General features: G+C 43.3%; 2 protein-coding genes across 2 annotated transcripts; both read left to right on the top strand.

Moving 5' to 3' along the window:
• Positions 1-4,027: 4,027 nt before the first annotated feature.
• fgfbp3 (fibroblast growth factor binding protein 3) lies at positions 4,028-8,313 on the top strand. Its single transcript, XM_061087390.1, has 3 exons — positions 4,028-4,052; positions 6,987-7,260; positions 7,875-8,313. The coding sequence occupies exons 2-3, from the start codon at positions 6,992-6,994 to the stop codon at positions 8,311-8,313; spliced, it is 708 nt and encodes a 235-aa protein (XP_060943373.1). The 5' UTR covers positions 4,028-4,052; positions 6,987-6,991.
• An 8,894-nt stretch (positions 8,314-17,207) lies between these two features.
• Positions 17,208-19,872, top strand: ppp1r3ca (protein phosphatase 1, regulatory subunit 3Ca). Its single transcript, XM_061086975.1, has 2 exons — positions 17,208-17,374; positions 18,021-19,872. Exons 1-2 carry the CDS (start codon positions 17,361-17,363, stop codon positions 19,039-19,041), a joined length of 1,035 nt encoding a protein of 344 aa, XP_060942958.1. The 5' UTR covers positions 17,208-17,360; the 3' UTR covers positions 19,042-19,872.
• Positions 19,873-25,680: the final 5,808 nt, after the last annotated feature.

Consider the following 25,680-nt stretch of genomic DNA (forward strand, 5'->3'; position numbering starts at 1 on the left):
TAATGAAGCTTCAGGTCACCAGCTGCATTTCAACACAGTTCGTCTGGATCCTTCACGTTCAGTTCATAATTCAATCCGGGGAAACACTGAATAAATGTTAAACTGGATAAACGTATTGTGGCGTACTGTAGTACTATGGAGTACTGTAGTATTGTAGTACTGTGGAGTACTGTAGGTACTGATGCTGCTAGTGATACCATCATCATGTTACCATGGCAACCAGATGAAGCGTCTCAGGTAATGACGACAGGACGTATGTATGTCAGGCAAAATTCTTTAGTCCATAAATTCCGATGAAAAGCAAAAACTAACAGATCAGATGAAACTATGGAACCGACATGAAGCTTCCGCCTCAATGAGAAAACGTCCTACGATAGAATAACAAAGGTCTGAATTAAAATAGAGGAGTAAAAGTGAGAGAGGACGACATGTGAGAATATTCCAAAGAACGAGGGAAGCAACAGAGAAAAGATCTGTTCTTTGAGATCAAAACCTGTACGAATATTTCTAGTTCTACGTTGTTTTGCAGGAACCAAACGTCGACTAAAACCAAATGTGTCGTCTCAGAGAGGAGAAGTTACATGGAGCCGAGAACCAGGGATTTAAAAAGCTGCAGGTTCTTCTCTGGGATCGGCTGCAGAACCTCGTGATAAGAACATGAAGCTGCAGGTCCGATACCAGCTGATCATCTCTGGAACATCCTGTGACCACACGAGGAAACCAGTTTACTATTTAAATCACAATCATCTGTTGTCATAGAGCGATGTCGTCATAGAAACCATCCATAGGGACAACAGTTACTTATCACCCTTTGTTCCTTGTAACTTCCAGTAACTGATTACATTTCAGAGGAATCTGTCTCTAACCGACAGTTTGAACACGAGCACAGATCTGAATGTTTTTTCAATGACACATGTTTCATCTTGGTCTCATCACATTCTCCTCTATTGTCCACACACACACACACACACACACACACACACACACACACACACACACACGGTTGTGGTGTGGTGTTGTAATCGCAGCAGTGATCACGACAGACGAGGCGACGCACACGATGGATCACTGATTGCAGCCGCTTCTCAATGACCGTTGAAAACTTGAAAGTGGGCACTTCTGTTTGCTGTGAAGGACTCAAAGTCATCAGGAGCTCATCACACACACACAGACGCACAGACGCACACACACACACACACACACACACACACAGACGCACACACACACACACACACAAAGAGAAGGAGACGTTTGACTCTCCAGTTAAATATAAACTGTAGATATAGAGATCGACAGGTTCGGACTGGAGAGCCGGAGGAAAGTGCCGTTCAATCTGACTCTGTATGCATTTCACTGTTATGGAGATACATTATGTTTCAGTTCTTTTTCCACTGAAGAACATTGTGTCTCCTGAAGACGACAAATGTCACAACAACAATTTTATTTATGCTCCCAGGGAGGCAACGCTTCTCCTGAGTCGTTTTCAGCCGTGAACTCCGGATAATGTCCGGAAGATTGTGTCCGACTCGTTCACACCAACAGGAACCTGTGGGAACATCAGGCGAGGGGCGGAGCCTGTAGAGCAGCAGGAGGTGGGACATGACGTATAAACTCTGCTCTGGAAAGATCAGTGTTGTTGTTTCCAGCTCCTCCACACCGGCCTCATCACCAGAAGATCTGGAATCTCCTCGTGTTTCACAGTTAAACTCCTCATGACTCCTCATGATTTATCACCAGGTCAAGTCTCACTTCTGTTCAATGTGTTTGTTTCTTCAAACCTCCAGTAGGAGGCGACAGAGTCCGAGCTGTACACTGTGGGTCTACTTCAGTGAGCTGAGACACACACACACACACTAACACACACACACACACACACACACACGTTCCACTTCTATCTTCTAACTTTAACCTGAACATGATTCTAACCCTAAAACCAAATCTAAACCCTCAAACATCTCATTGTAGAAGTGAGGTCCCCACTCTGTAGGGTCTACAGGTCTACACACACAACATGAAAACCAAAGCTCCTCTGGTATAAAAACAGACACTTAAACTAAAAGAGGAGGAAAAACTTCCTCTCCCTCATCTCCTCACGTTATTCACGCTGTCTCCTCGGAGGCGACACCAGCTGTGACGCCGCTGATCTGAGGACCTGATGCTTCTCGGCCTGATGGCGCTCGGTGACACGCTCGTCCCTGATTGGCCCGGACCGGGCGGAACGAGGTGTTCACTGTCGCCCACTTGTTGTTGGAAGCATCTTTTCTTCAGCAAGCAGATTCCTGGCAGCGAGCGCGGGGTTCCAGCTCGCCGTGCTCGCCGCTCCACCGAGGCCTGAATGAGAAGCAGCGTGTCAGCGGGGGGTTAAGCTGTGACCCAGATTCCTGCACGAGTCTTTGTCCTGGAGGAGAGACAGAAGATTCTCCTCATTCATCTCGGCCCAGGCTGAGCTACTCACTGTTATTAATACAGTGACAGAGCGACAGAGCAGGACGAACGTGGACCAATAGAGAAGCAGCGAGTGACTTTCATTTACTTTCACACATTAAAGATCGTTTCAGTGGAAAAGCAGCAGATGTGTTTGTAGATTTGTTCTGTGAAGCATCGGTTCAACAAATCTCAGCCTGAAATGTAGTCGTCACTTTTATCAACGAGTATAAACCGGATTCAATCACAATGCTACAGGCATCTTTTTAGAACAAATATTATATATATTTTCAATAAATAAGTGCTGTTATTTCTATTTTCTATATTGTTTATGTTCAAACATTATTACTGTGTAATAAATAAACCAACCTTCAACTGAACAAACAAGATTAAGTTGTTATAAATTCTTTTAAAAAAGCAATAATAAATAAATGCTACACAAACTCAGTTAAAAAAGACCACAACAAAATTCAGATAAAAACCTTGATTGCTGTTTTTCTCACTAAAAACAAACAACATGAGTTCAACAGGGAAACCTTTATTATTATAAAGGTTTATTGTGTTTATTATGTTTTGGCCTCATTTATTTAACAGATTATATTGAATAACACTTTAGTTTTATCTGAATTCGGTGAAGTCACCACAGAGGGTCGGATATTTCCATAAATGTTTGACCACGATTGTCGATGCTAAAATATCGTCTTCACTCACTTAATTATTTGCTTTTCGACGCGACTTGTCCTGGAAGTACGAGTTTGAAGATACGATGGTGGTCACACAGTGTTCAGAGTTTAGAAGACGTTATGCATTACAACACAACGATAGGAAGTGTGAGTTTGGAAGAACATAAAGATATGAGTTATGGACCCAGCGCCTGCAGCATGTGGTGCCCTGGTGGAGACTTAACAACATATCATTGTTCTCTGTTTTCACTGAATTAATCATATATCTTTATTTATCATTGCTTATTAAACCAAAATAAAGTTTCCACTAATTGATCCATTTTCCCACCGAGGATTTGCTGGCTCAGGTTCTACGTCGTGAACATTTGTTTCCAGTCCAGAAAAACCTGAAGCACAGAACAACAAACTGTGAAATATATTTACCGTGTGTAAACGTTTGTGTAAAATCCCCACACGAGAATTAAAGAATTAAACACTTATTTAATTATTTCAAGACAAACTAAAATCAAGACGCTGCGGTTAAAGTTTTTATTTGTTGCGATGAACAAAGAATCGTTTTGTAGAGTGAACGACGAGCGAAGCTTCCAAACCCCTGAGGTGTCGCACAGAGGGCGAGAAACCCCCTTGGCAAGTGTGTCCATTGTCCTTCTGTCTCACACACACACACACACACAGACACACACACACACACACACACACACACACACACACACACACACACACACACACACACACACACACACACACACACTCTCTCAGGGTTTTGTCAGTGGGGGTGAATGTGGGAGGCGTGCTTGGTTTCGGGTGGGCACTTCTTCCTCTAGTCCTCCTTATCCCACCCCCCACCCTCCCCTGCACCTCCTTTATCCTCGTCCCCTCAGCTTTTATCCTGGTCCCCTCGGCCCCTCGGCTCCACAGCGACCCGGACCCTCGGAGCGTCACATGGTAAGAGCACCGGGCCTCGGCTCCAACTCTCCAACTCTCCAACTCTCCAACACCGGTTCTGCTTCTGCCTGTTCAGCCACATGTTAGAGACTCACAGCGTTAGAGGAAACTCAGGATGTTGTTGTTGTTTCCATCGTGATTAATAGATGAGAGGGGGGGGGGGTGCATTAGCAGGAGGGGGTGGGAGGTTGGGGGGTGCTGTGAATGGAGGGGGATTATTTTTGTTTTGATGCTGTTGCTCTTTGTTTTTTTTGCTGCGGACGAAACGTGAAGCGTTCGTTTGACTTTAATCTTCTAACTTCATCAGGATGAAAACGAAGCTGTTACTACGGTAAAAGGAGAAGTTCAGTCAATCAAAGGTTTCAAACATCTTAACTTAACTAATTATATAATTTGAAAAAAAAATGCAACTCGCTGTTTTGTCAGTGTGATGTTTCAGAAATGAAGAAAAAAGTTTGATTTCCTTGATTCACTGAACCGAAGTAGAAGGTTTTTCTATCAGACGTCCTCACAAACCCGATGTGAGGCCGCAGCACAGCGCCCTCTACAGGCCGCAGCACAGCGCCCTCTACAGGCCGCAGCACAGCGCCCTCTACAGGCCGCAGCACAGCGCCCTCTACAGGCGCCTCCGTGTCAGGACAACCGGATCATATTCAGATTACATTTGTTTCGGTAACATGTTTTAGACATGTGGTTACCACGGAAACCAAGCTGTGCTCGAAACCACCCCAGTGACGGTAAATTAAGATGGACGTCATGACAGCCCCAAAAAATAAAGCCAAAACCTCTGCATCGCCCCCTGGTGGCTGGCTGCAGTATCGCTCTTAAACCCTCATACTCCATGTTAGCAGATGGGACATGGACCAAACTAAAATATCAAAGTAGACGATAAATAAATGTTTGTCTAAGATGTTTCTGTAATTTCAGGTCGGTGAGGTCACTCACAGTTTGAGTTATAAAACATTTTATTGATTAAAAACAGGGTTGAAATAATTTTAAAATCTGATTTATCAAGCGAGAAAAACAGATACTACAAATCCCCTCTGTAAAACTTTTTAAAAGTTTTATTTAGGCAAAGTTCAGACGTTCAGCACATATTTAATTAAATGTTGTAACGAATGCAGTTTAATCACTTTGGGTTTAATCAGTGTCGTTTGTGTTGCAGCAGGTTTTGTGTTTTACTTTGGCTGCTCCCCTGGTTGTGCGTCGTGTTTACAGAGCTCTCACCCGTCGGCCAATCACAATCACTGGTGTTAACGATTCAACTCATCCAGACAAAGAGCAGAACACTCTGAGATGGTTTTGTGTTGGTTTGGTTCTAATGTTTCTCAGTGTGAAGAGAAATGATTAATGATTTATTATAATTGGACTAAAAAGTCTGATCATGAATCCTGTTCATTTTCTCAGAAACGACTTTGTCTTCAGACGCTGTGGAGCACGACATCCTGATTGAATTTTCCATTTCGCTGCAACACAAACACAAACAGTATTAATGAATGGATTAATGTTGGCACCACACGACCTGTTGTGTTGTCGTCACTGCGTCGCATCACTTAGTGTGTGACGGTCCAGGGGCCGCAGTTCTGATCTGATTCATCCAGAGGCTAATTGTTGACATCAATTCAAACTGCAGACGCTGTTAATTAAAACACAAACAGAACAACTGAGAGGAACTTAATTTAAAATACAACAAATATCCTTTGAATATTTAGTAGTTTTAATAAAGAACTCAACGCAGCTGATTCAGACACAAACTGAGAATCTGTGTTAATGTTGAAACATCTTTAACTTCACATCATCACTTCATTTAATTCAAGATTACAACAGGTTGATGGAGAATTACAAAAAAATATTTTATCATGACTGTGAACTTATAATATTTCCTTAATAATACTTTCCTCTAAATTACAATGTTATTGTCGTAAAATCTCAACTTTATTGTTGAGCTCTGATTTCTTTATTTTTCTTTGCTTTATCTGCTCGGATCTTTATTATTAATAAAAAACAATTAGAATCTGGTGGAGATTCATCTTGAGAACGTTGTGTTGCTTTGTCTCTGTATTTACATCACGTTCTGATTTCATCCCTTCTGGTTTTCATGTGTCACAACAACTTCATTGAGAATAATTCATGGATCCTGATGAGACATGAATGTGTTTGAGTGATTTGCTTCAGATTGACTGTTGTTGCTAAGTGACGGAGTTAAGTGTCCTCTCCTCCGTCATCCAGACGGCTACATGTCCGGGGGGGGGGGGGGGGGGGGTCTCTGACGCTTGACTGATTTTCAATAAGCTCACACCCACCCCCCACCCCCCCCACCCCCCCCACCTCCCCTCTGTCCTTTGTCTTTTTCAACATTTAACACTCGGCCTCTTTGACTCTGGGCTCTTGATGCAGAGAGAAACTCTCGTGTACAAGTTCGATTTCTTTTAGAATTCATGCGACAGATATTTATATATATATATATTTAGATATGTTTATAACTTAATCATTTTAAATCAAACGTTTTGATTTCTGTTGAAGCTGTTTTTTCTCTATTCCATGATTTTAAACAGGTTTTCTTTCATTATAAGAGGAAAACATGAATAGGAGCCTGTGGGAGGAAACAGGTTCATCTCCTCCGTGGATCATCACATGGATCCCTGAGCGAGGAAATGATAATAATGGGATTTGTTTTAACAGAAGTTAATTTAACAAAGTTACAGAGTGTTTCACAAAAGGATAAAAGCAACAATAAAATATTAAGACAAATAAGAGTTTATCAATGAGTGATTGACAGCTAGTCCCGTCCAATGGGCTCATTAGGGTTGAACTCAACTCTTCAGATTAGTTTCAGCTCCATGTTTGGTCTCCACCACCTGATGTGTCCAATTACCTTCAGTAAATCCTGTCTTCAGACAATAACCTTCTCTCTGTGTCTGAATGTCTCCTCAGCAAACATGAGCGTCCTCCCGTGCAGCTTCGTCCTCGTCCTCGTCCTCTCCGTCCTCTCCGACGCCAAGCGGCAGTCCGGTCAGACCAAACCCGACAAACCTCGCCAGCCTCCGACGGAGCCGCCGCCGGCCAAGAGGCCCAGGAACCGCTCGGTGCCGGGCTCGGGGGAGCTGTCCACCAAGGAGGGACACCGCTGCACCTGGGAGACGTCCGGCGACGGCCTGGTGAGCCTGGTGGTGAACTGCAGTACTGACACGCTGGGGGAGCAGCAGAGGTGAGAGGAAGCATCGGTCAGAGAGAAACATGAGGAACTCACATCCAACCTCACGTTCAGGTCACATCCTGTCCCTCAGGACGCTGAGATCAAAGTCACTACAGAGCTTTGGTTGGACACTGTTTGTTTGTGGACATTTTCCTTGAGTTTGGATTTGGTTTGTGTTCGGTTGGAGTTCTCAGCTTCCTCTTTTGTTTCCTGTCTTTGTGATCGTCTTCGCCTGTTTCACCTGAGTTCCGTCCTCCGTCTTCCTCGTCTCGTGCTTCTCTTCGTCTTCGTCGGTTCGTCTTGTACCGATCACTCGTTTCTTTGTTTTCTTTTTCTTGGACCATCCTTTGCTTTTGTAACTTTTCGTTAACTTCTATTTATTTTGCCGAACAGAAGGTCACTTCTTGTTTTTGACCTTCACCTGACCCCTGCACTTTGATCCTCCTGCTTTCCTCCTTCGGGATAATGTTTGAACTCAAGTTTCAAAGACTCCAGGACTGAAAACTGTACTGAAAAAATACTTTCCTGCCACTAGAGGTCACAATACGGATTTTGTTGACATGGTGAAGCAGTGCAGGATTTCCTGTGCTTGATTTTCTTGACCTCTGCTCCCTCTCCTCCTGCAGGTACTGGTGCCGTTACGCCGGGAAGCCCGACCTGTGCCAGGCCTACGGCGTGAAGTCCAGCCAGTACTGGAAGCAGCTGGTGGGGAAGCTGAAGAAAAGACAGAACGCCTGCGACGGAGAAAAAGTCCTGAAAGCCAAGACCTGCAAGAAGGCGCCGGCCGAGGCCCACATGAAACTCGCCCAACACAGCGGCGAGGAGGAGAGGAAGGGCGGGAAGGAGGGGGGGAAGAAGAAGGGAGCGTCTGCCGGCAAGAATCAAGACGGAGGGAAGACTGAGAGGAAGAAGAAGAACGAGGAGGAGGAGGAGGAGAAGAAGAGGGAGGAGAGGACTGGCTTTGAGGAGGAGGGCGTGATGAGCGACATGCAGCCGGTGCAGAGCTACTGCAGCGACGGCTGGAGCTCCGTCTGCTCCTTCTTCAGCAGCTTCTTCGAGGGCTGATGGGAAAGGAAGGAAGTGACGAAGCAGAATCTGAACCACAAGGAGGAGAAAAGCTTCTTTGAAATCAGGAAAGTTAGATTTTGAAGTAAAACATAAAAGAAATGAAGCCTCCATCTAATCTACAACTTCATCAAAACGTAAAACTGAATTATCCATGAAATCAAAATCCATCAGCACTAAATGAAGCTGGTTGATAATTCATGAGAAACTGATCAGCTTGTTTCATTTAACATCGTTGAGTTAGTCGTAGTTCATTTTTAATCAGATGTTGTGACTAATAAATCAAATGAGATGATGATGATGATGATGATGATGATGATGATGATGATGATGATGATGATGATGATGATGATGATGATGATGATGATGATGATGATGATGATGATGATGATGATGATGATGATGATGATGATGATGATGATGATGACAGCAGTGATCAGTAGATATAGTCAAGTTTTTCAACTTCATTTGTTTTGTGCAACTAATCCCTTCTATAAACTTTGTGTAACTTTTGTAAAAAAATAAAATTAAAAAAAATCTGATGACTGTTATTATATCTGTGCACCAGCGACACCGTGTGGCCACATCAGGTATTTTCATAAAAACATAAATCATGTCCAAGGCTGAGAAACTCCTGCAGCGACATTCAGTGATGATCCCTCTGTGTGTGTGTGTGTGTGTGTGTGTGTGTGTGTGTGTGTGTGTGTGTGTGTGTGTGTGTGTGTGTGTGTGTTACAGTGAGTCTCTGCTGCTTGAAAGATTAAACACACAACTGTAGAATGGAGCAATTCCAAGAAAAAAAAAACGGGGGAAGAAGTGGAATCTGGAGTCTTAACACTTCTCAGTGGTTACCAGGCCAACAACCCTACAAGTGGTGTGTGTGTGTGTGTGTGTGTGTGTGTGTGTGTGTGTGTGTGTGTGTGTGTGTGTGTGTGTGTGTGTGTGTGCATGTGTGTGTGTGTGTGTGTTGTGTGTAGGATGTATAGTGCAACATACAATTTGTTGGGTTGCATGACCCTTTGGCAACAAGTGTTTGTTATGGCTTCAACGAATTCACTCTGTTGCAGCAGAAAGACGAAGTGTCGTTTTAAAGTGTAACACCACATCCAACCTGCAGGCGTCGCTCTGGATTATCACACATGGGATTTTATATTTTACTGTAGATGAGACTCAGCTCCAGTACCACATATAACACACAAACACACACACACATACACACACACACACACACACACACACACACATACACACACACACACACACACATACACATACACACACACAGACACACACAAACACAACAGGCAGCAGCATGGGTCGGATCCTGTGTTCCTGTGAGAGTCTGGCAGCTTCGTTCACTTCAGCTTTTCTTCTTCAGCTTCTTTCTGCAATCTTCGTTTTTCAATCACACACACACACACACACACACAGACACACACACACACACACACACACACACACACACACACACACACACACACACACAAACACACGCACACACTCACAAAACGTGATTCCTGCTCCACCACCTGCTGCTGGTGATTCTAATAAACACATCTGTAAACTAAATAATACTCGTTACCTCTGACTCACTTTATATTGCCACCACAACAGTTTAGTTATATACCAATTATACATATAACGTATTTGATACACGGGATGTTAGGGTTGATTGATAAGCAGCTAAATCTATAAATAGATCAGGTTCAGTCAAATGTTATAAACAACATCCAACAGCTGCTGATATTAAACGTTTTCACTCTTCATTATGTTTCATCGTGTTGAAGCTGTCACATGATTTTATTTAGTTTAAAATCTCATGTTTATCAGTTCCAGCTCTCTGCTGCTCCCTGCTGGAGAGTCCAGATCAGTTTCAGTCCAGTTTATTAAAGGTTTTACCAGAGGTGAAATCAAAGGGATTTTAATGCTGGAATAAAAATAAATAACTTATATATATATTTAATAAATCAAATGGTATAAATACAAGTTGTTCTTTAGAAAGATAATGGACATTCAGTGGATCAGGTCTCAAAGATACAATTATTTGATATTCTGCTAATTTAATAATCTGATCCAAACTGTTGAATATTAAACAGGAAGGTAATGAATCTCAGGTTTGACCAGCAGAGGGCGCCAGAGTTCACTAAATCCCTGGAGTAAAACAACCACAGACAGAAACAGTGTTATTACAGTGCGTAAGATTTCACATGAAGTTATTCACAGTTCAAGTGAAAACTTTAACTCACTGCATCTCAGACATGTGACATCATCATACTTCAGTTCATCTAAATGATCGCTGGTCTCATTCTGAGTGAGTTTACTTTCCCCTCAGCTCAGCTGGTGTCTTCTCCTGAACGTCTCCTGGATCCTGTCACACAACTCGACTGTGACATCACAACCTGCTGAGAACTTCAGGTTTGCAGCCGACCTTTGACCTCAGTCTCCACGACGTCTTCGTGCTGAACGAGTTCAACGAGTCAGCGACGAGTGAACTCACTAACTGTAAAACACACAAACCAGCTCCACACAACCTGAGTCACGTCTGTGAGCAGCTGATGTAACATTACTGACGTTTCATTTACATCATAAAGATTCCTGATGTGATTTCAAACACAGCTGATGATGAACTCTGAGAGATAATGAGATAAAGCTGCTTGACCTTTGACCCTGATTCCTCCTGAATGAACTGCTCTTTCCTTCCTCTGCTGGTTTTCAACAGGTGTAAAACGTGTTCATGTGAGTTTGCTGTCGAGGTTCGTTACCACGGAGACGAGCAGGTTCCACATGAAGATGAAGGACTGAATCAGATGTTTCTCTCGGGAACAAAGTCGAATGTTTTACTCTCCTGAAACCAAACAGTGATGTGATGAGCGTCTGATTTCTGACTGTGAGAATCATGTGATCTGTGACTGTGTGTGATAATGAGACCGGCTGTCGTCCTCCAACTGACGCTGTTTACACAAGCTGTGTGTGTGTGAGTGTGTGAGTGTGTGTGTGTGTGTGAGTGTGTGTCTGTGTGTGTGTCTCTGTGTGTGTGTGGTTCACTCAAGGTGAGTGTGTCACAGTGTATAAATGGACAATAGATAAAACTGCATACGTGTCGTGCTTCACATGTCGACCTCATTCCCCCCCGACGCTGCAGCAGCTGTTTGAGTCAAAGACAAACGACTTTAAATTTCTGTATTTAAATTGTTTAACATATTCAAAATAACTCTCTGGGATCAAAGCAACAGCTCAACTCACAGAGGTCATTATTCATGTGAAAACGAAGACAGTGAATAAAACAAGATTTTAATAAAAATCACGGTTGTGTTTATAAAACTGAAATCAAGTTCTGAGCTCATTTCACTCATGATTTGATCTTATAGATTAATTTATGAATATGGAGAAACTCTCACAGCAGCTGTCATCAGCGTCTGATAGTCGATATCATGGCCTTGTGTTTTATTTAGATTTTATTACATAATAATCTGACCTTTGAGGAGGTGATGTCCTTCAACACCTCCGGCCAGTGACCAGCCCCAGTGACTGATGGTCTCACCCCCCCGACCTCCGGCTGAACACTTTCCATCAGAGACTTTTATCAATCTGCAGATTTCAGGATGAGTTTGAGATCCAGAGCAGAATGGGACAAAGGTTCTGGAGGTTCAAGTAGAAACAAGAGAATGAAGTAAAAGTTCAGGTTGCATTCCAACCACCAGGGGCGCTGTACCTAACCCTCTGCCCCATGTCCATATACATTAATGACAATAATCATAATTAATATCGGCTCTAGACACAGAAACTAGCCCTCGGGCAAACTAACCTGTAGCGCTCAAGTATAAAATATAAACTGAACCAGTTCATGTTACTTACTGATGATCTGCTCTGAAACCGTGAAGTCACCTTACACAATAAGAGTCGTGATCCTCTCTTATTTTGAAAAGGACGGGGTGTATTTACCCTGCAGCCCTGTGTCACTCAGTCGAGTTGAAAACCTGCTCAGGTGTTTTCTCAGCTTCACGCTCATCAAACCTTTTCAGCTCTGACACGACACAGAATGAATATTTCACATGTTTCTGTTTGACGGTTATTAGAGTGAACTGGTTCAACCTCATGAAGCAAATACTTCACATGAGGACGGCTCTGATTTCAGGATTCACTAAACAGTATTGTCACAATTCAATGCTCAGAGATTGGTGCATATCACAGTTTGTAATATGCACACTGATAGGAAGCAGTTCCTCGTCTTTCATACATTTGGCATAAAGCAATCAGGCTCAGATTCATTCAGTAGAACAGGATACAGCTTGATCAAGGCTACATTGTATGAGATCCAATCATGATCATTCAAAGGGGAAATTAACATGATCATATTGTGGTCACATGTTACATGTCCCTTACAAATCCAAAACACAATCAAACCCCAAAAAACAGGGAATAAATAAATACAGAATATTTACAGGACAAGGTTTACAGTTTCTGTTCAAAGATTTGTTAAAATAAAGAGAAATAGAAGATGTTTAAACCAGGGAAAAAATATTTATTTCATCCATGTTACTCTGACACTAAATTAATACAGTTTTATTTTAATAACATTTGTTGCTAATATAAGGAGTCAGCTGTCAATCATTTGAATATCATCAACTAACTAATTAAAACCAAACTGATCACAAAGGAACAAACATCGGTGAGAGAAGAACGACCTGAAGTGACAGAAACATCTTTTAACATTAATTTAACGTCTACTATTAGTTGAGTCCCTGTCCCGTCTGCTAACGTGGAGGAGGAGGGGTCACGACCTGCTTCACGTCGTCCATCTTTAGGATCTGAGAGAAAAACAAGAGAGAGAGCGGAGGGTTGTTTAAAGTGCTTTTAAGGACATGATGTGTTTTCCACAGATGAAGAGTTTAAAGTCCACAACAGCTGGTTAATATTTTTAATAATGTTTACGTCCGAAGAGAGAGAGACAGAAAACAAACACATATTTTTTTTTCCGTGAACTGAAGATAAAGATCTGAAAAAACTCTTTAAATTCACCCGAACGTTGGTTTTATTTGTCGTCACTCGGACTCTGTTCCAGCTGCAGCTTGTAATCTATATATACACACAATGCTAAATAATGCAGCCTCGATAATAAGACTATATATTAATATATATAATTAACAAAAACTCGTAATTCAACAGTTTTACTGAATCGCAAACAGTAGCAGGATCAGAGAAAATACACACAATACTTTGAAATATAGAAAACTTTGACAATGCAGCAACAGAACTGAGAGGAAAGTTCTGAGCATGATTGAAAAGTCATAAAGTCCAAGATTCTGTAATTCAACAGGTGAAAGTTTATCAGTTTTTTTATCTGAGATCAGATTAGAAAAGAAAATGAGACAAAACTGAAAATAATCCACATTAACATTAACAAATCTACAAAAAGCCTCAAACCTATAAATACATGAGGGACTGTTTCATCAGTGAGGAACACGACGCTGACTCAGCAAACTGGGTCAAGCCGTCCAGAAATGATTTATCGTGAAAGTGATTCTATAAACAGACCTGAGGTCAGTGGAAGGACTTTGACCCGCCCTCATTCGGTATCAGAGCTGAACTTTGAACAACGCCAGGCAGCGGCGTGGGGACAGGCATGTGTGTGTAAGAAGTTTTCCTCTTCTTGGTTTGTGATGTTTTTGAAAATGAAAGATCTTTACTTCAGGTCATTTCATTCTGTAACATCACATGTGGTAAGAGCTGGACTCTCACTGCTCCTCCTCCATAAATCCATAAACAAAGAACAAAAGAAAGTCTGTGTCAGTTTTATTCCAACAGGAAACTTACCTACACAATGAAATTATATTTATGAATCTCACCTGAAACCTTTTTGATTCTAGATTAAAACTTTCAATCAAATCTTTTACTCCCAGAATCAGGTCCCTGGTTCCACAGGGATCTGGCTTGGGTTCTCTTCTCTTTACATTATAAACCTGGTGCAGTCTGGTAATAACTGTCTCTCAAGACTGTACACAGAGGAACCTTTCAAACTATACATTAATTATTATTCCTCTTCTGTCTTTAATTAGAAACTTAGCAACTTAATTTTTGTACCAAAGAGTTTCACTGCAAAACAGTTTTCACAATTTTATACTTGTGTAACTGCTGAGACAATAAAACATCTTGAATGTCACACACACACACACACACACACACACACACACACACACGCAGACACACACACACACACACACACACGTGATTGAAATTGTGCACAAAATGCTCGAGATGATTTGAATTCCGTGCATCTTCCCTCTGAGCAGCGCCGGAGACACTTGGAGGATCAGGTCTATTTCCACGTTGGCTCAGTCTCAGGTTGGTCTGACATTACATCTCGCTGAGAAACCCAGAGGTCACGTGACAGCTGTCGGCCAATCCAGGCGCCCGATACACTCTGCCGATCCCTTTTGTCTGCGGCCTTCGATGGCTGCAGCCTGACCGGTTCCAGCTGGCCGACAGGAAGTGACACGGGCCAAAGATTCACACACACACACACACACACACGCTTCATATTGTACCGGATCATCTATCTGAATGTATTTCAATCTGCAAAGTAAGTACGATCTACAGTGGGATATAAATACTTAGATATTGAATATTCAAATACAAATACCTTGACAGTCACGGTTCAACATCACTCAAAACTTCTCCAGCCCAAGTTCCACTGGTTTGATCTGTGACTTTGTAAATCCTTGTTTCCTTTCCTTTCCATAAATCCTTCTTGTTGCCATGTGACTGTTTGAGACCTAGAACTAATATTGATTTGTGTTTTTCAGTCTTTACGCAATATGTGCTCAGGCAGAGAAGGTCAGAGGATTTCAATCCAAAGACAAACGAGAGGATCTCAACGTGGGATCGTTCAGACGACGCTGTAACAAAAACATTAAATTAATATCACAAAGAAAGAAATCCGTCTTCACTAGAGCAGCACAGGATCAATCTGTTTAGTTTAATAGTTGATAAGGAAAGTAAATCATTATTTTTTATTGTTTCTTCTTCTATAAACCTTTTATCTGTGATTTTATGAGTTTGATCAGCTTTAATTTCTTTTGTTTAATCTCTGCTGATTTTTACTTTGTAGTAAATGTTGCTAAATAAAGACTTGACTTTTTTATGATGCAACCCTGAGGCCACGTTGAGATCGATAACCTGGGAGAGTCGAGCTGTGATAAATACGACCACGTGAAAGCAGCGTGGTGAGTGGGAGTCTAAAGTCTCTCCAGGGGGTGGGGGGGGGAGAAAGCCTTCAGTGAGAGGAGAGGAAAGTTGACCTCTGACCTGCAGGTCGTTCATGTCAGATATCTGCTCCTGGAAACACAAAGCTGCTGGTTCCACAGGTTCCACAGGTTCAACACAATCATTTGTTCTTGGCCTTTTCTCTGTTGTAGTCTTTTCTTCAGGAGCATCTCCACCTCTAGGGGGCAGACACGAGCCTGGAGCTGCCACATGAAGAGATTTGTGACGCAGCAGATTTTTACTGTGATGAAGAATCAGAATCTCTCCTCATCCTCAGTAATAAAGTCAATTCAATGTGTTTAAAAATAGCTTCAGTCAACATGTAGAGACTCAGGAAATGTTTCCTCTTTGCATTTGATGTAAAACACTTTTTAATCTCTTATCTCTTATTTATATTTACTATTATTATTATATATACTGTTGCTGCCATTATTACTATATACTGCTATTATATTCTTATAATTACTATCATATATAACTATATATTATGTTATATTATATACTATATATACTGTACTATTTTGATATACTGTCTAACAATAACATTACCATCATATCATCAGTACTATTACCATCATCTTGCCACTGCACCTTATCTACCTATTTATCTTGTGTTTCTGTTTTTATTCTTTCTACCTCAATATTTTTTATTTTATTCTATTGTATTGTATTTTATTGTATTCAAATATACCGGCTGCTATGACGACTTAATTTCCCTTCGGGGATGAATAATCTATCTATCTATCAATCTATCTATCTATCTTATTAAGAATTGATCCTTTGGAAATATAATAATATTTATATAATATAATCATATCACATAAAACAATGCTATGAACCTAAGTCCATATGTACACATATTTACTAGAGTTTATGGATGTACAAATCCTATAATATTTCTTTATTCCTCAGTCTTATTTCTGAAATAGTTTTTACGACATATTTACAAATACAAACACATGTACACATAAATATAACATATAGACTTTAGTACATATATATAGTGTATGTTTATATCATCATAAAAAAAGTATTTCTCTTGTTTCAGGGAGTTTCTAAAGCATTATTTATTGAATCAGTTTGTTGGTGCGCTGGTGTGTGATGGAACCAGTGAATCATCTGTAAAGATATATTCATCTGTAAAGATATATATTTAGATATATATTTAGATGTATATATTTTATTTTCTATTTTAAATTTTGATATTCTATTTCATTGTTATTCTATTTTATTCTTTTTTATTCTATTTCTATTTTTATTTTATTATTTTATTTTTTTATTTTTTTGGGTTGAAATTACTGAGCATTGCTTAAAGAGAGTGTGTGACCCAAGCATTTCATTGACTGCTTCATGTTATCTCTGTGCATATGACAATAAAAATCTTGAATCGTGAATCTTGAATCTTGGCCTCAGCCTGAGTCATGTGAAGTTCCCCTCGGCTCCAGCAGGGGGCCGTGACGCGTCTCACCAAGCAGCTGAGGCATCTGAACCCGGCAGGCCACGCCCCCCATCAGCAGGACGGCTGCCAGGTCAGACGCGCTCCCATTGGCTGAGGAGAAGATTCCTCCCGCTCCTCATTGGCTGCCTGAGGAACCAGATGACAGATATGCAAAGTGATCTCTATGTGGCAGTTGAAATCCCTGAGAGCAGGAGCAGAGGCAGAGAGAAGGAGTGAGAGAAGGAGTGAGAGAAGGAGAGAGAGAAGGACGTGAGGAGCATGAGGAGCTGAGGAGGAACTTTATGAAACTTCTTCTTCTCCGTGGATCCTCTGCTCTCTTCTCCCCATGAGTGCTGCGAGGTAAGAGAAGCTCAGATGTTTGATCTCCGCTCAGCTGCTGAGAACCAGGAGAAGATTAGAACCTGAAGATTCTGAAATGTCTTAAACTTTCTGTAGATTTGAGTTGTTTGAAAACATTATTATTATAAAACCTGACGAGTTTCATCAAAAGTTTAAAATCAGAAGAAGAGAAGCAGCTGTTTTTACAAAAGAAGAAATAGGATCACACTGTTCTAATCTCTCTCTCTCTCTCTCCCTCTCTCTCTCTCTCCGCTCTCCCTCTCTCTCTCTCCCTCCCTCTCTCTTCCCCTCCCCTCTCTCTCTCTCTCTCTCTCTCTCTCTCTCTCTCTCCCCCTTTCTCTCTCTCTCTCCCCCTCCCCTCTCTCTCTCTCTCTCTCTCTCCCCCTTTCTCTCTCTCTCTCCCCCTCCCTCTCTCTCTCTCTCTCTCTCTCTCTCTCTCTCTCTCTCTCTCTCTCTCTCCTCCCTCCCTCCCTCTCTCTCTCTCTCTCTCTCTCCCTCCCTCTCTCTCTCTCTCTCCCCCTCTCTCTCTCCCTCTCTCTCTCTCCCCTCCCTCTCTCTCTCTCTCCCTCCCTCCCCTCTCTCTCTCTCTCCCTCTCTCTCTCTCTCTCCCTCCCTCCCTCCCTCTCTCTCTCTCTCCCCCCCTCAGTGTGCTGTCTTTCAGTCCGTCGGCGATGCCCGGCCCGGTCATGGATGTGGCCATGAGATTCTACATCAGCCACTCGCCCCCCCCCCTCCGGGGTTTCCTCAGCTCCTACGAGGATCTGCAGCGAGCCAACAACCGGGTCAACCAGTCGGCCGCCGCCGCCGGGCGCCACCACCACCAGCGGCGCTACCAGCCGCTGCGGCCCTGCCTCAGCAGCCAGCACCGGGACGCCGGCGGCTGCGAGTCCTGGACCAACCGGGCCGGGAAGAAGCGGGTGGTGTTCGCCGACACCAAGGGGATGTCGCTCACCGCCATCCACGTCTTCTCCAAGTTCGACGACGAGCCGTACCAGACGAAGCGGGTCGGAGGCGTCGTGGAGGACCTGCAGTTCGACATGACCGACCTGGAGGCCGCCGCCAAGGAGCTGAAGATCAGCCCGGCCGGCCGCCTGGCGCTGGACTTCAGCCAGCCCTCCGCCGACTACCTGGACTTCCGGAACCGCCTGATCCAGAACTCGGTCTGCTTGGAGAACTGCTCCCTGCAGAAGCGCTCGCTGACCGGAACCATCAAGGTCCGGAACCTCGGCTTCGAGAAGTCGGTGCAGGTGCGCACCACCTTCGACTCGTGGAGCAGCTTCACGGACGTGGCGTGCACCTTCATGAACAACGTGTACGGCTGCCCGGACACGGACACCTACGCCTTCGTGCTGGAGCTGCCGGCCCACGTGCCGCCGCAGAACCACGTCCAGTTCTGCATCTGCTTCCAGGTCCAGAGTCAGACCTTCTGGGACAATAACGACGGCAAGAACTACGTCCTCAAACACGTGGGCCTGAACGGCGAGGACCTGAACGATCGCTCGTCCCAGACTCCTGCCGAGCACAAGAAGAGTCCGGAGCAGAGCGGCGGGGGGGTGAAGCTCCTGGAGCTGGACTTCGATCAGTTCGGGAGCCCGCGCATGTCCAGCGGCCTGTTCCCCGGCTGGCAGAGCTGGGGTCAGATCGATAACAAGGTGCCTTACTGGTGAGAGCGGGGGGGGACTCGGTGGAACCGGAGCAAAGCAAACAACCGATGCTTTCCAGCAGAGGAAGAACCCAGAAGGTTCCGTGCTCAGCTGACCTGAGAACTGAGACACACCTTCCTCTGCTGGGAACTACACAAGTGCCTTCAAAGTAAAACACACACACACACACAGTATCTGTACAATCCACAGCTAATGTCTGATGTGTTCAACGTGCACTGAGTGATTGAGACCCGCCTCTCAATGTGAACCTGTGGAGTGAAGCAGCAGAAGAGGATGAAGTCCTTCATATTGAAGGAAACGCACGGGGACGACTCTGCTGAAGCAAACACAGCTGATTCATTTCACACTAAACTTTTGCACCTTCAGAAACGTAATTAAACACGATTGAAAGTTGAGGTCACGCTGCCCCTGGTGTCCCGCGCTGTGAACTGCACATGTTTGACTGATGCTAAATGTTTGGATGATGTAATTTTGGGGAAAGTTTGTAAAGGAACTGAGCTGCTATCAAAGGACGAGTCTCTGAATGTGATTGGTTGCCTCGAATGAGGAAGAAGTTTGGAAATGTGTGTGTGGTTGTCGTATGTCGGGCGAGAGATGGTGTAAATACCGAATGTTTGTGTTTGCCTGTTTTCACAAGTGCAATTCTGTGATGAGTGTAAAGTACGTGAGGCAGGGATCGAGATTCTTCTGTCTTTGAAATGATTTATATATTTCTTTAGGGTCTGCGCACACACAAGTTGTGTGTTTCCCCTGAAGGTGTGTGTAGCTGACAAGCACTGCGTCAGGCATGTATTCCCCTTTTCTCAAATAAATTTCTATATTTGTGCTAAAAGATCCACGACTCCTGAGGCTTCATTATATCAACTCACGGAAAACAAAGAAATATGTATTAGAATCTGTAATATCCAGGTCAATGTTGGGTATTGTTGATATTTGTATTGTTTTAGAAACATCATTTTCAATGGATCAGTGTTATTTTCAGTCTTTTTTTTCCTAATCAGAAAATCTAACAAAGGTTTGAAACCAGTAAATTAACATGAACCACTCACATCTCATGTGATTGGCCAATGAACGAGGTTAACGATGAGTTAATGGTTTCATCATCTAAGCATCGTTAGGCGTCGTGTTTACAAACATGTGGTTTCAAAGGATTTATAATTAATCAGTGGGCGGAGCCTGTGTTTACATCAGCAAGAGGAATAAAAGAGATTTAAATTTCCTGCTCACATGTTAACATCTGATTTATTTGATGGTGATTTATTGTGACAGTGAGTTTGGAACAAAGTGAACTCATCTCACGTCTCAGTGGAACCAGGAAGCTTCTCCTTCCCTTCAGGGCTTTTATTGTGAAACTCTGTGATTTTCAGTAACAGTTCAACGTTCAAATGCAATAAAATAAAACTAAATGAGTAAAAACTGTTGGTTTATTCTTGTAACCCTTGAATGGTTCTTAAGGGTTATGATCTTTATGAATACATTCACCCACATGAAGCTCTGCTGCACAGACTCTGTCTAAATCTGTTCAACATGCAAACGACACTGGAAACTCTTTTCAATCCATTAATGGTATTAAACTTGATTCTACATTTAGAATATAGAAGGTGAAACACACAGGAAAGTGTGTCGTGTGTCTGCAGATGTGTTTTTCTTTAACTTTCCTCATGTCAGTCGTGGTTCGTGCAGATTTCACATTGAGCAGGAAGAGGCTCGCTGCCGGGCGCTGGCGTGCAGAGGAAAGACCTCAGGCCGGATCACCGACCCTCTGAAGACTGGACATTCCTGCTTTATCACAGTTTCAACTCCTCATGTGGAGATTTTCTGTTGTTGTCAGGACTTTAACATGAGAAGAAACACATGAAATGAGCAGAACACAACAATCTCACGTCTCTTATCAGTAACCATCAGTTAGGAAGGAGCTCATCACCACACGTGTAACATTTTGTGATGTTGTTAATTGTGTTTGAGCTCTGAATTCAGTTTGAATGATTGTTGAAACGTAGGAATGTAAGTGAGCTGAGAGCGGAGACCTGGTTCAGAGGGTAAATTAGTTCAGGAACTTTGTTTTATCAAGTTTCTTTTGAATAGAAATGAGCTGTGAGCATCATTATCATCATCACTACCATCTGACATCAGGCAGAAGCAGGTCCAGGTCAGTGAGATAAATGTTGAATAATTAGTTTCGGGTCTCACAGGATCTGACTCTGACCACACGGCTCCTCTGCTCCTCGGGATGTTTGACTGTTTTGAGCCGAGCAGCTGATCCCACATGGTCTTCACAGAACCATCTGATCCAGAGGTGGATCCAGAGGTGGAGCTGACCCGAGGCTCCGCAGCTGCCTGACCGGACGCCATTCCTTCAGTGTCTGTAATTTCCTGACAAATCCACGTGAGCTGCGTGTGTCTCCGACTCGCTCTTCCTGTTTCTCATTCCAGTCAGTGAATGGCGTTCTTATGTCCCTGGTGTCTGTTGGTACAGTAACGTTCACTGGTCCTTGGACGTCAGTGGTTCACCAGTTCTGAGTCTCACCTGGAACATCAATGTCCCCTGAGCAGAATATTAAACATGTTATTATCTTTGACTTTGAGCTAAGAAAGGTGCAGCGAGCGTCACGTGCAGCTCACAGTCCAACGCTGGTCAAACATTAACAGAGGCCGGGCGCCGTCACGAGGGGGCGGGGCCACAGTGAGGCAGCGAGGACGGAAGCCCACACCCCCTCATGCAGTGAAAGTGAGGTCGCAGCAACAAATCCAAGTCAATGAGATAAAAACAGGTTCAACAAAAAGTCTTGTGAGGACAATTCATCGTCTGAATCCAAACTCTTCATGCAGACAGAACTGAGATATCAACATGAGACTGAGAGGAGAGATTCTCTTTTTTTTTTATATATATTTTTATTAGGAGGTAAGGCACAGTAGAACGAGAATCAATGTCAAATTTACATTGAGTATCACATAATCTCTGTACGACAATTAACAATATATAGAGATATTGACACGAAAAAAACCCACTGTGCATCTCGATGGATTAAGAGTGAGATACAGTCGACCTCCTAGGATGTTTTTCTTAATTAAAGGACGACAAGAACGTGGTCCTGCGAACAATACATTACACAATTCAATGTAAAAAAAAATAATAATGATAAATAAATAACTGAAAATTCTATTAAGCAATAATTAAGTATTAAAGCTGCACAGTATAAATAAATAAAAATAAAATAAAATAAAAAAATGAATAAGTAAATGAATAAATAAAAAGGAAGAAGAAAGAGAGAAAAGAGAGAGAGAGAGGAGAGATTCTCATGAGAGTTTTCATGTGGTGACGATGTGAAGCAGCAGCCGTGGATCTGTTCAACCTTAATGACATTCCACTGTGTGTCTGATTGTTTGGGTTTGTAAGATTTAATATATTTCCATAAGAAAACCTGATTCATCAGCTTAGACCTGACGATCGGTTCTGCACGGTTTCCTGAAACGTGTCAAAAAGGAATAAACTGATATTTTCATTTTATTTTAAGGAGATTAAAAGGTTTCGTTGTCGTCGGTCAGAAGGAAAAACCAGCTTGTTGGCCTCTATTCTAACAGGGTTATGGATACAAACAATAATTAATCTTTTTCTATCTGTGTTGATGAAACCTCCTTCTCCTTTGGGACTTTGACCACTGCTTTGTTTATTTACACATGTTAGCTAAAGGCTAACGAGCTGCACAATAAAAAATAAAAAAATAATATTACAACGTGACTCCAGACACTTCCTTCATATCTTGATTCTATATTAACATTAATGACTTTAGATGGATGTAGAGCGCCTGAGAATAACAGCTGCTCTACATCGAGTGAACAGGTCGGAAAACATGTCTGACCTGAATCAACAAATACAACTTTATACCAAAAGACAAAAAGTAGGTGACCAGGTGGATGTGTGTGTGTTTGTGTGTGTGTGTGTGTGTGTGTGTGTGTGTGTGTGTGTGTGTGTGTGTGTTTGTGTGTTTGTGAGTGTGTGTGTGTGTGTGTGTGTGTGTGTGTGTGTGTGTGTGTGCGTGTGCCAAGGTCAATGAGGTCAACAGATAGAACTGATCTCTGGCACGTGTTCAGATCGACCAGCATGTGGTGACATTTTGAGTGTGTGCCATTGTTTAGTTTCTGTGCGTGTGTGTGTGTGTGTGTGTGTGTCTGTGTGTCTGTGTGTGTGTGTGTGCACATGTGAACTCTCTTGCAGAGAATGACAATAAATAGAAATGTTTTCAAGCTTCTTCTTCAGTGACACCGGGTGAATCTCACTCTGCTGCTGATGTGAAATCCAACAAATCCAAACTGCTCTTCAGTCGACTCCCATCAGGAAACAGGCCGCGGCGTCGTGATGGACACAGCTGACACTGACTCCTGATTGGTCGATGTGTGCCGATGTTGTGTTGTGCAGTTGTGAAGTTCAACACATCCCCTTGTCTAACAAACCCCCCCGACGTGCAGGGAGGTAGAAGCACCGGGGTGTTGCACGAACCTGATGAAATCATTGGATGTGAAACCCGTCATCACACACGCGTGTTGGAACCTGTGAGAGCTGCGGTCTGTGGCGGCGTGATTCCCACATGACACACGCAGAAATGGAAGTCAAGAAGAGAACGAAGCAGCTGGTGGATTGTTGGCAGGAGTCGGTCGTGGTCACGTCTGATCTGAGACAACAGTTCAAACTCTGTCTTCACTCAGTGTCTCCTGAGGATCTGTCACCAGCCAACATGAGCCACACGTTCAGAGTCACAGAGACACAAAGAGGAAACTCTATATTTAGCACTGAGACACTCATGATAACACAGGTCACGTGTGAAGCCACTGAGGTCATCAGTCATCAGAGTGTGTTTATGGACGAGTAGGTGGTACAGCCTCAGAATTCATCCTCTGGGGAACATGAATATCCACAGAGAATAGTTTTCAGCAACCACGTGATGGAATCATTCAAGAGTCATTTGACCGGATGGTATTTTCCTTTGCAGCAACTTTTTGGAATTAATATATTTCTAGCTTCTGTCTCAAAGAGCTACCATGAAATCATTTGGTGATATGGAAATACAAATTCAGAATTACAGACTCAAGCCACGAAGCAAGAACCTTTATTGATCAGAAATACTAATAATAATCAGTTGTTAGAAACCTTTAATTCTTCATTGAGCCTGGAAGCCAAATCAAACCAGTGAACAAATCCAGTGTTTCTCTCTCTCTCTCTCTCTCTCTCTCTCTCTCTCTCTCTCTCTCTCTCTCTCTCTCTCTCTCTCTCTCTCTCTCTCTCTCTCTCTCTCTCTCTCTCTCTCTCTCTCTCAGGTCGGATCATTTGGGTAAAAACAAAATAGCGTCGAGCAACAAAGAGCTTCTTGTTTCCACGGCGTCACCGAGCTTCACTCACTCCAGCACTTTAACAACTGAAGTCTGAACCTGACAGATGCTTCTCAGCCAGCAGTGGCCCAGGGCACACGTCTCAGGATCTTATAGCTACATGTGTTTGTTGGCCTGTACGTGGTTTGTGGTCGACACCATGTTCGGGTATAAATTGCTGTTTCAGGACCAGATTAGCTCAGCAGAACTAAATGTTCCACAGGTGAGAACAAGGCCTGAGTCACAGGCTCAGATTAAGAACTTTCCTGGCTCACGACACTTTATAAAAGAGTCTCTGGGTTTGGTCTGTGGGGAGACGTGACTGGTCCTGACTTTAACAAGGATCAATGGAAACCTGGCGTGTGTGTTTAACGCAGACCTGGACTCATGATGCAGCGTTTATGGCACAAAGAGCTGAATGGACACTGCCTCCTTATCGACCTCACATCTGAGGAAACCTCTCAGCTCTTTGTGCAGCAGATGAAAGCAGAGAGGCTGAGTGTTGGCCAGAAGCAAACTGCTCCTCAAAGAGCTTCTGTAGAAAAAGTTCACTTACATAATGCTGCACAGACGAATGTGTTCTGGCCTCGTCTCGTGTTTGAAACGCTCGCTGCCCCAGAGCTGACGTCAGACTCTCAGCAGCACTTTATTAAAATGAATAAACAGTCGGGAGCTGCAGAGACTCCAGCACGCTCCGTCTGAAAGGCACGAGGAGTTTATACACATGCAGACTTTCTATATGTGGATTCAAAAAGTCCACAAGCTGCTTCGTACAGTGTCAATACAGAACAGGGTTGAACATACACTAGATGCATTGTGTTGTGGGAACTGAATGAGTGTTGTTACCAGCAATTCATGCTGCACAACTTCAGGAGAATACGTCTCCTTATCAGTCAGAGGGCGTCACAGGCTCTGCTCCAGGTTCTGGTCCAGGCTCTGCTCCAGGTTCTGGTCCAGGCTCTGCTCCAGGTTCTGCTCCAGGTTCTGCTCCAGACTCTGCTCCAGGTTCTGGTCCAGGCTCTGCTCCAGGTTCTGGTCCAGGCTCTGCTCCAGGTTCTGCTCCAGGTTCTGCTCCAGACTCTGCTCCAGGTTCTGGTCCAGGTTCTGCTCCAGGTTCTGGTCCAGGCTCTGCTCCAGGTTCTGCTCCAGGTTCTGGTCCAGGTTCTGGTCCAGGCTCTGGTCCAGGCTCTGGTCCTGGTTCTGCTCCAGGTTCTGGTCCAGGCTCTGGTCCAGGCTCCGCTCCAGATTCTGGTCATCTCACACCTGCTGCTGCCCTCC

Source organism: Limanda limanda, chromosome 15 (genome assembly GCF_963576545.1).
Source record: "Limanda limanda chromosome 15, fLimLim1.1, whole genome shotgun sequence".
Taxonomy (NCBI): domain Eukaryota; kingdom Metazoa; phylum Chordata; class Actinopteri; order Pleuronectiformes; family Pleuronectidae; genus Limanda; species Limanda limanda.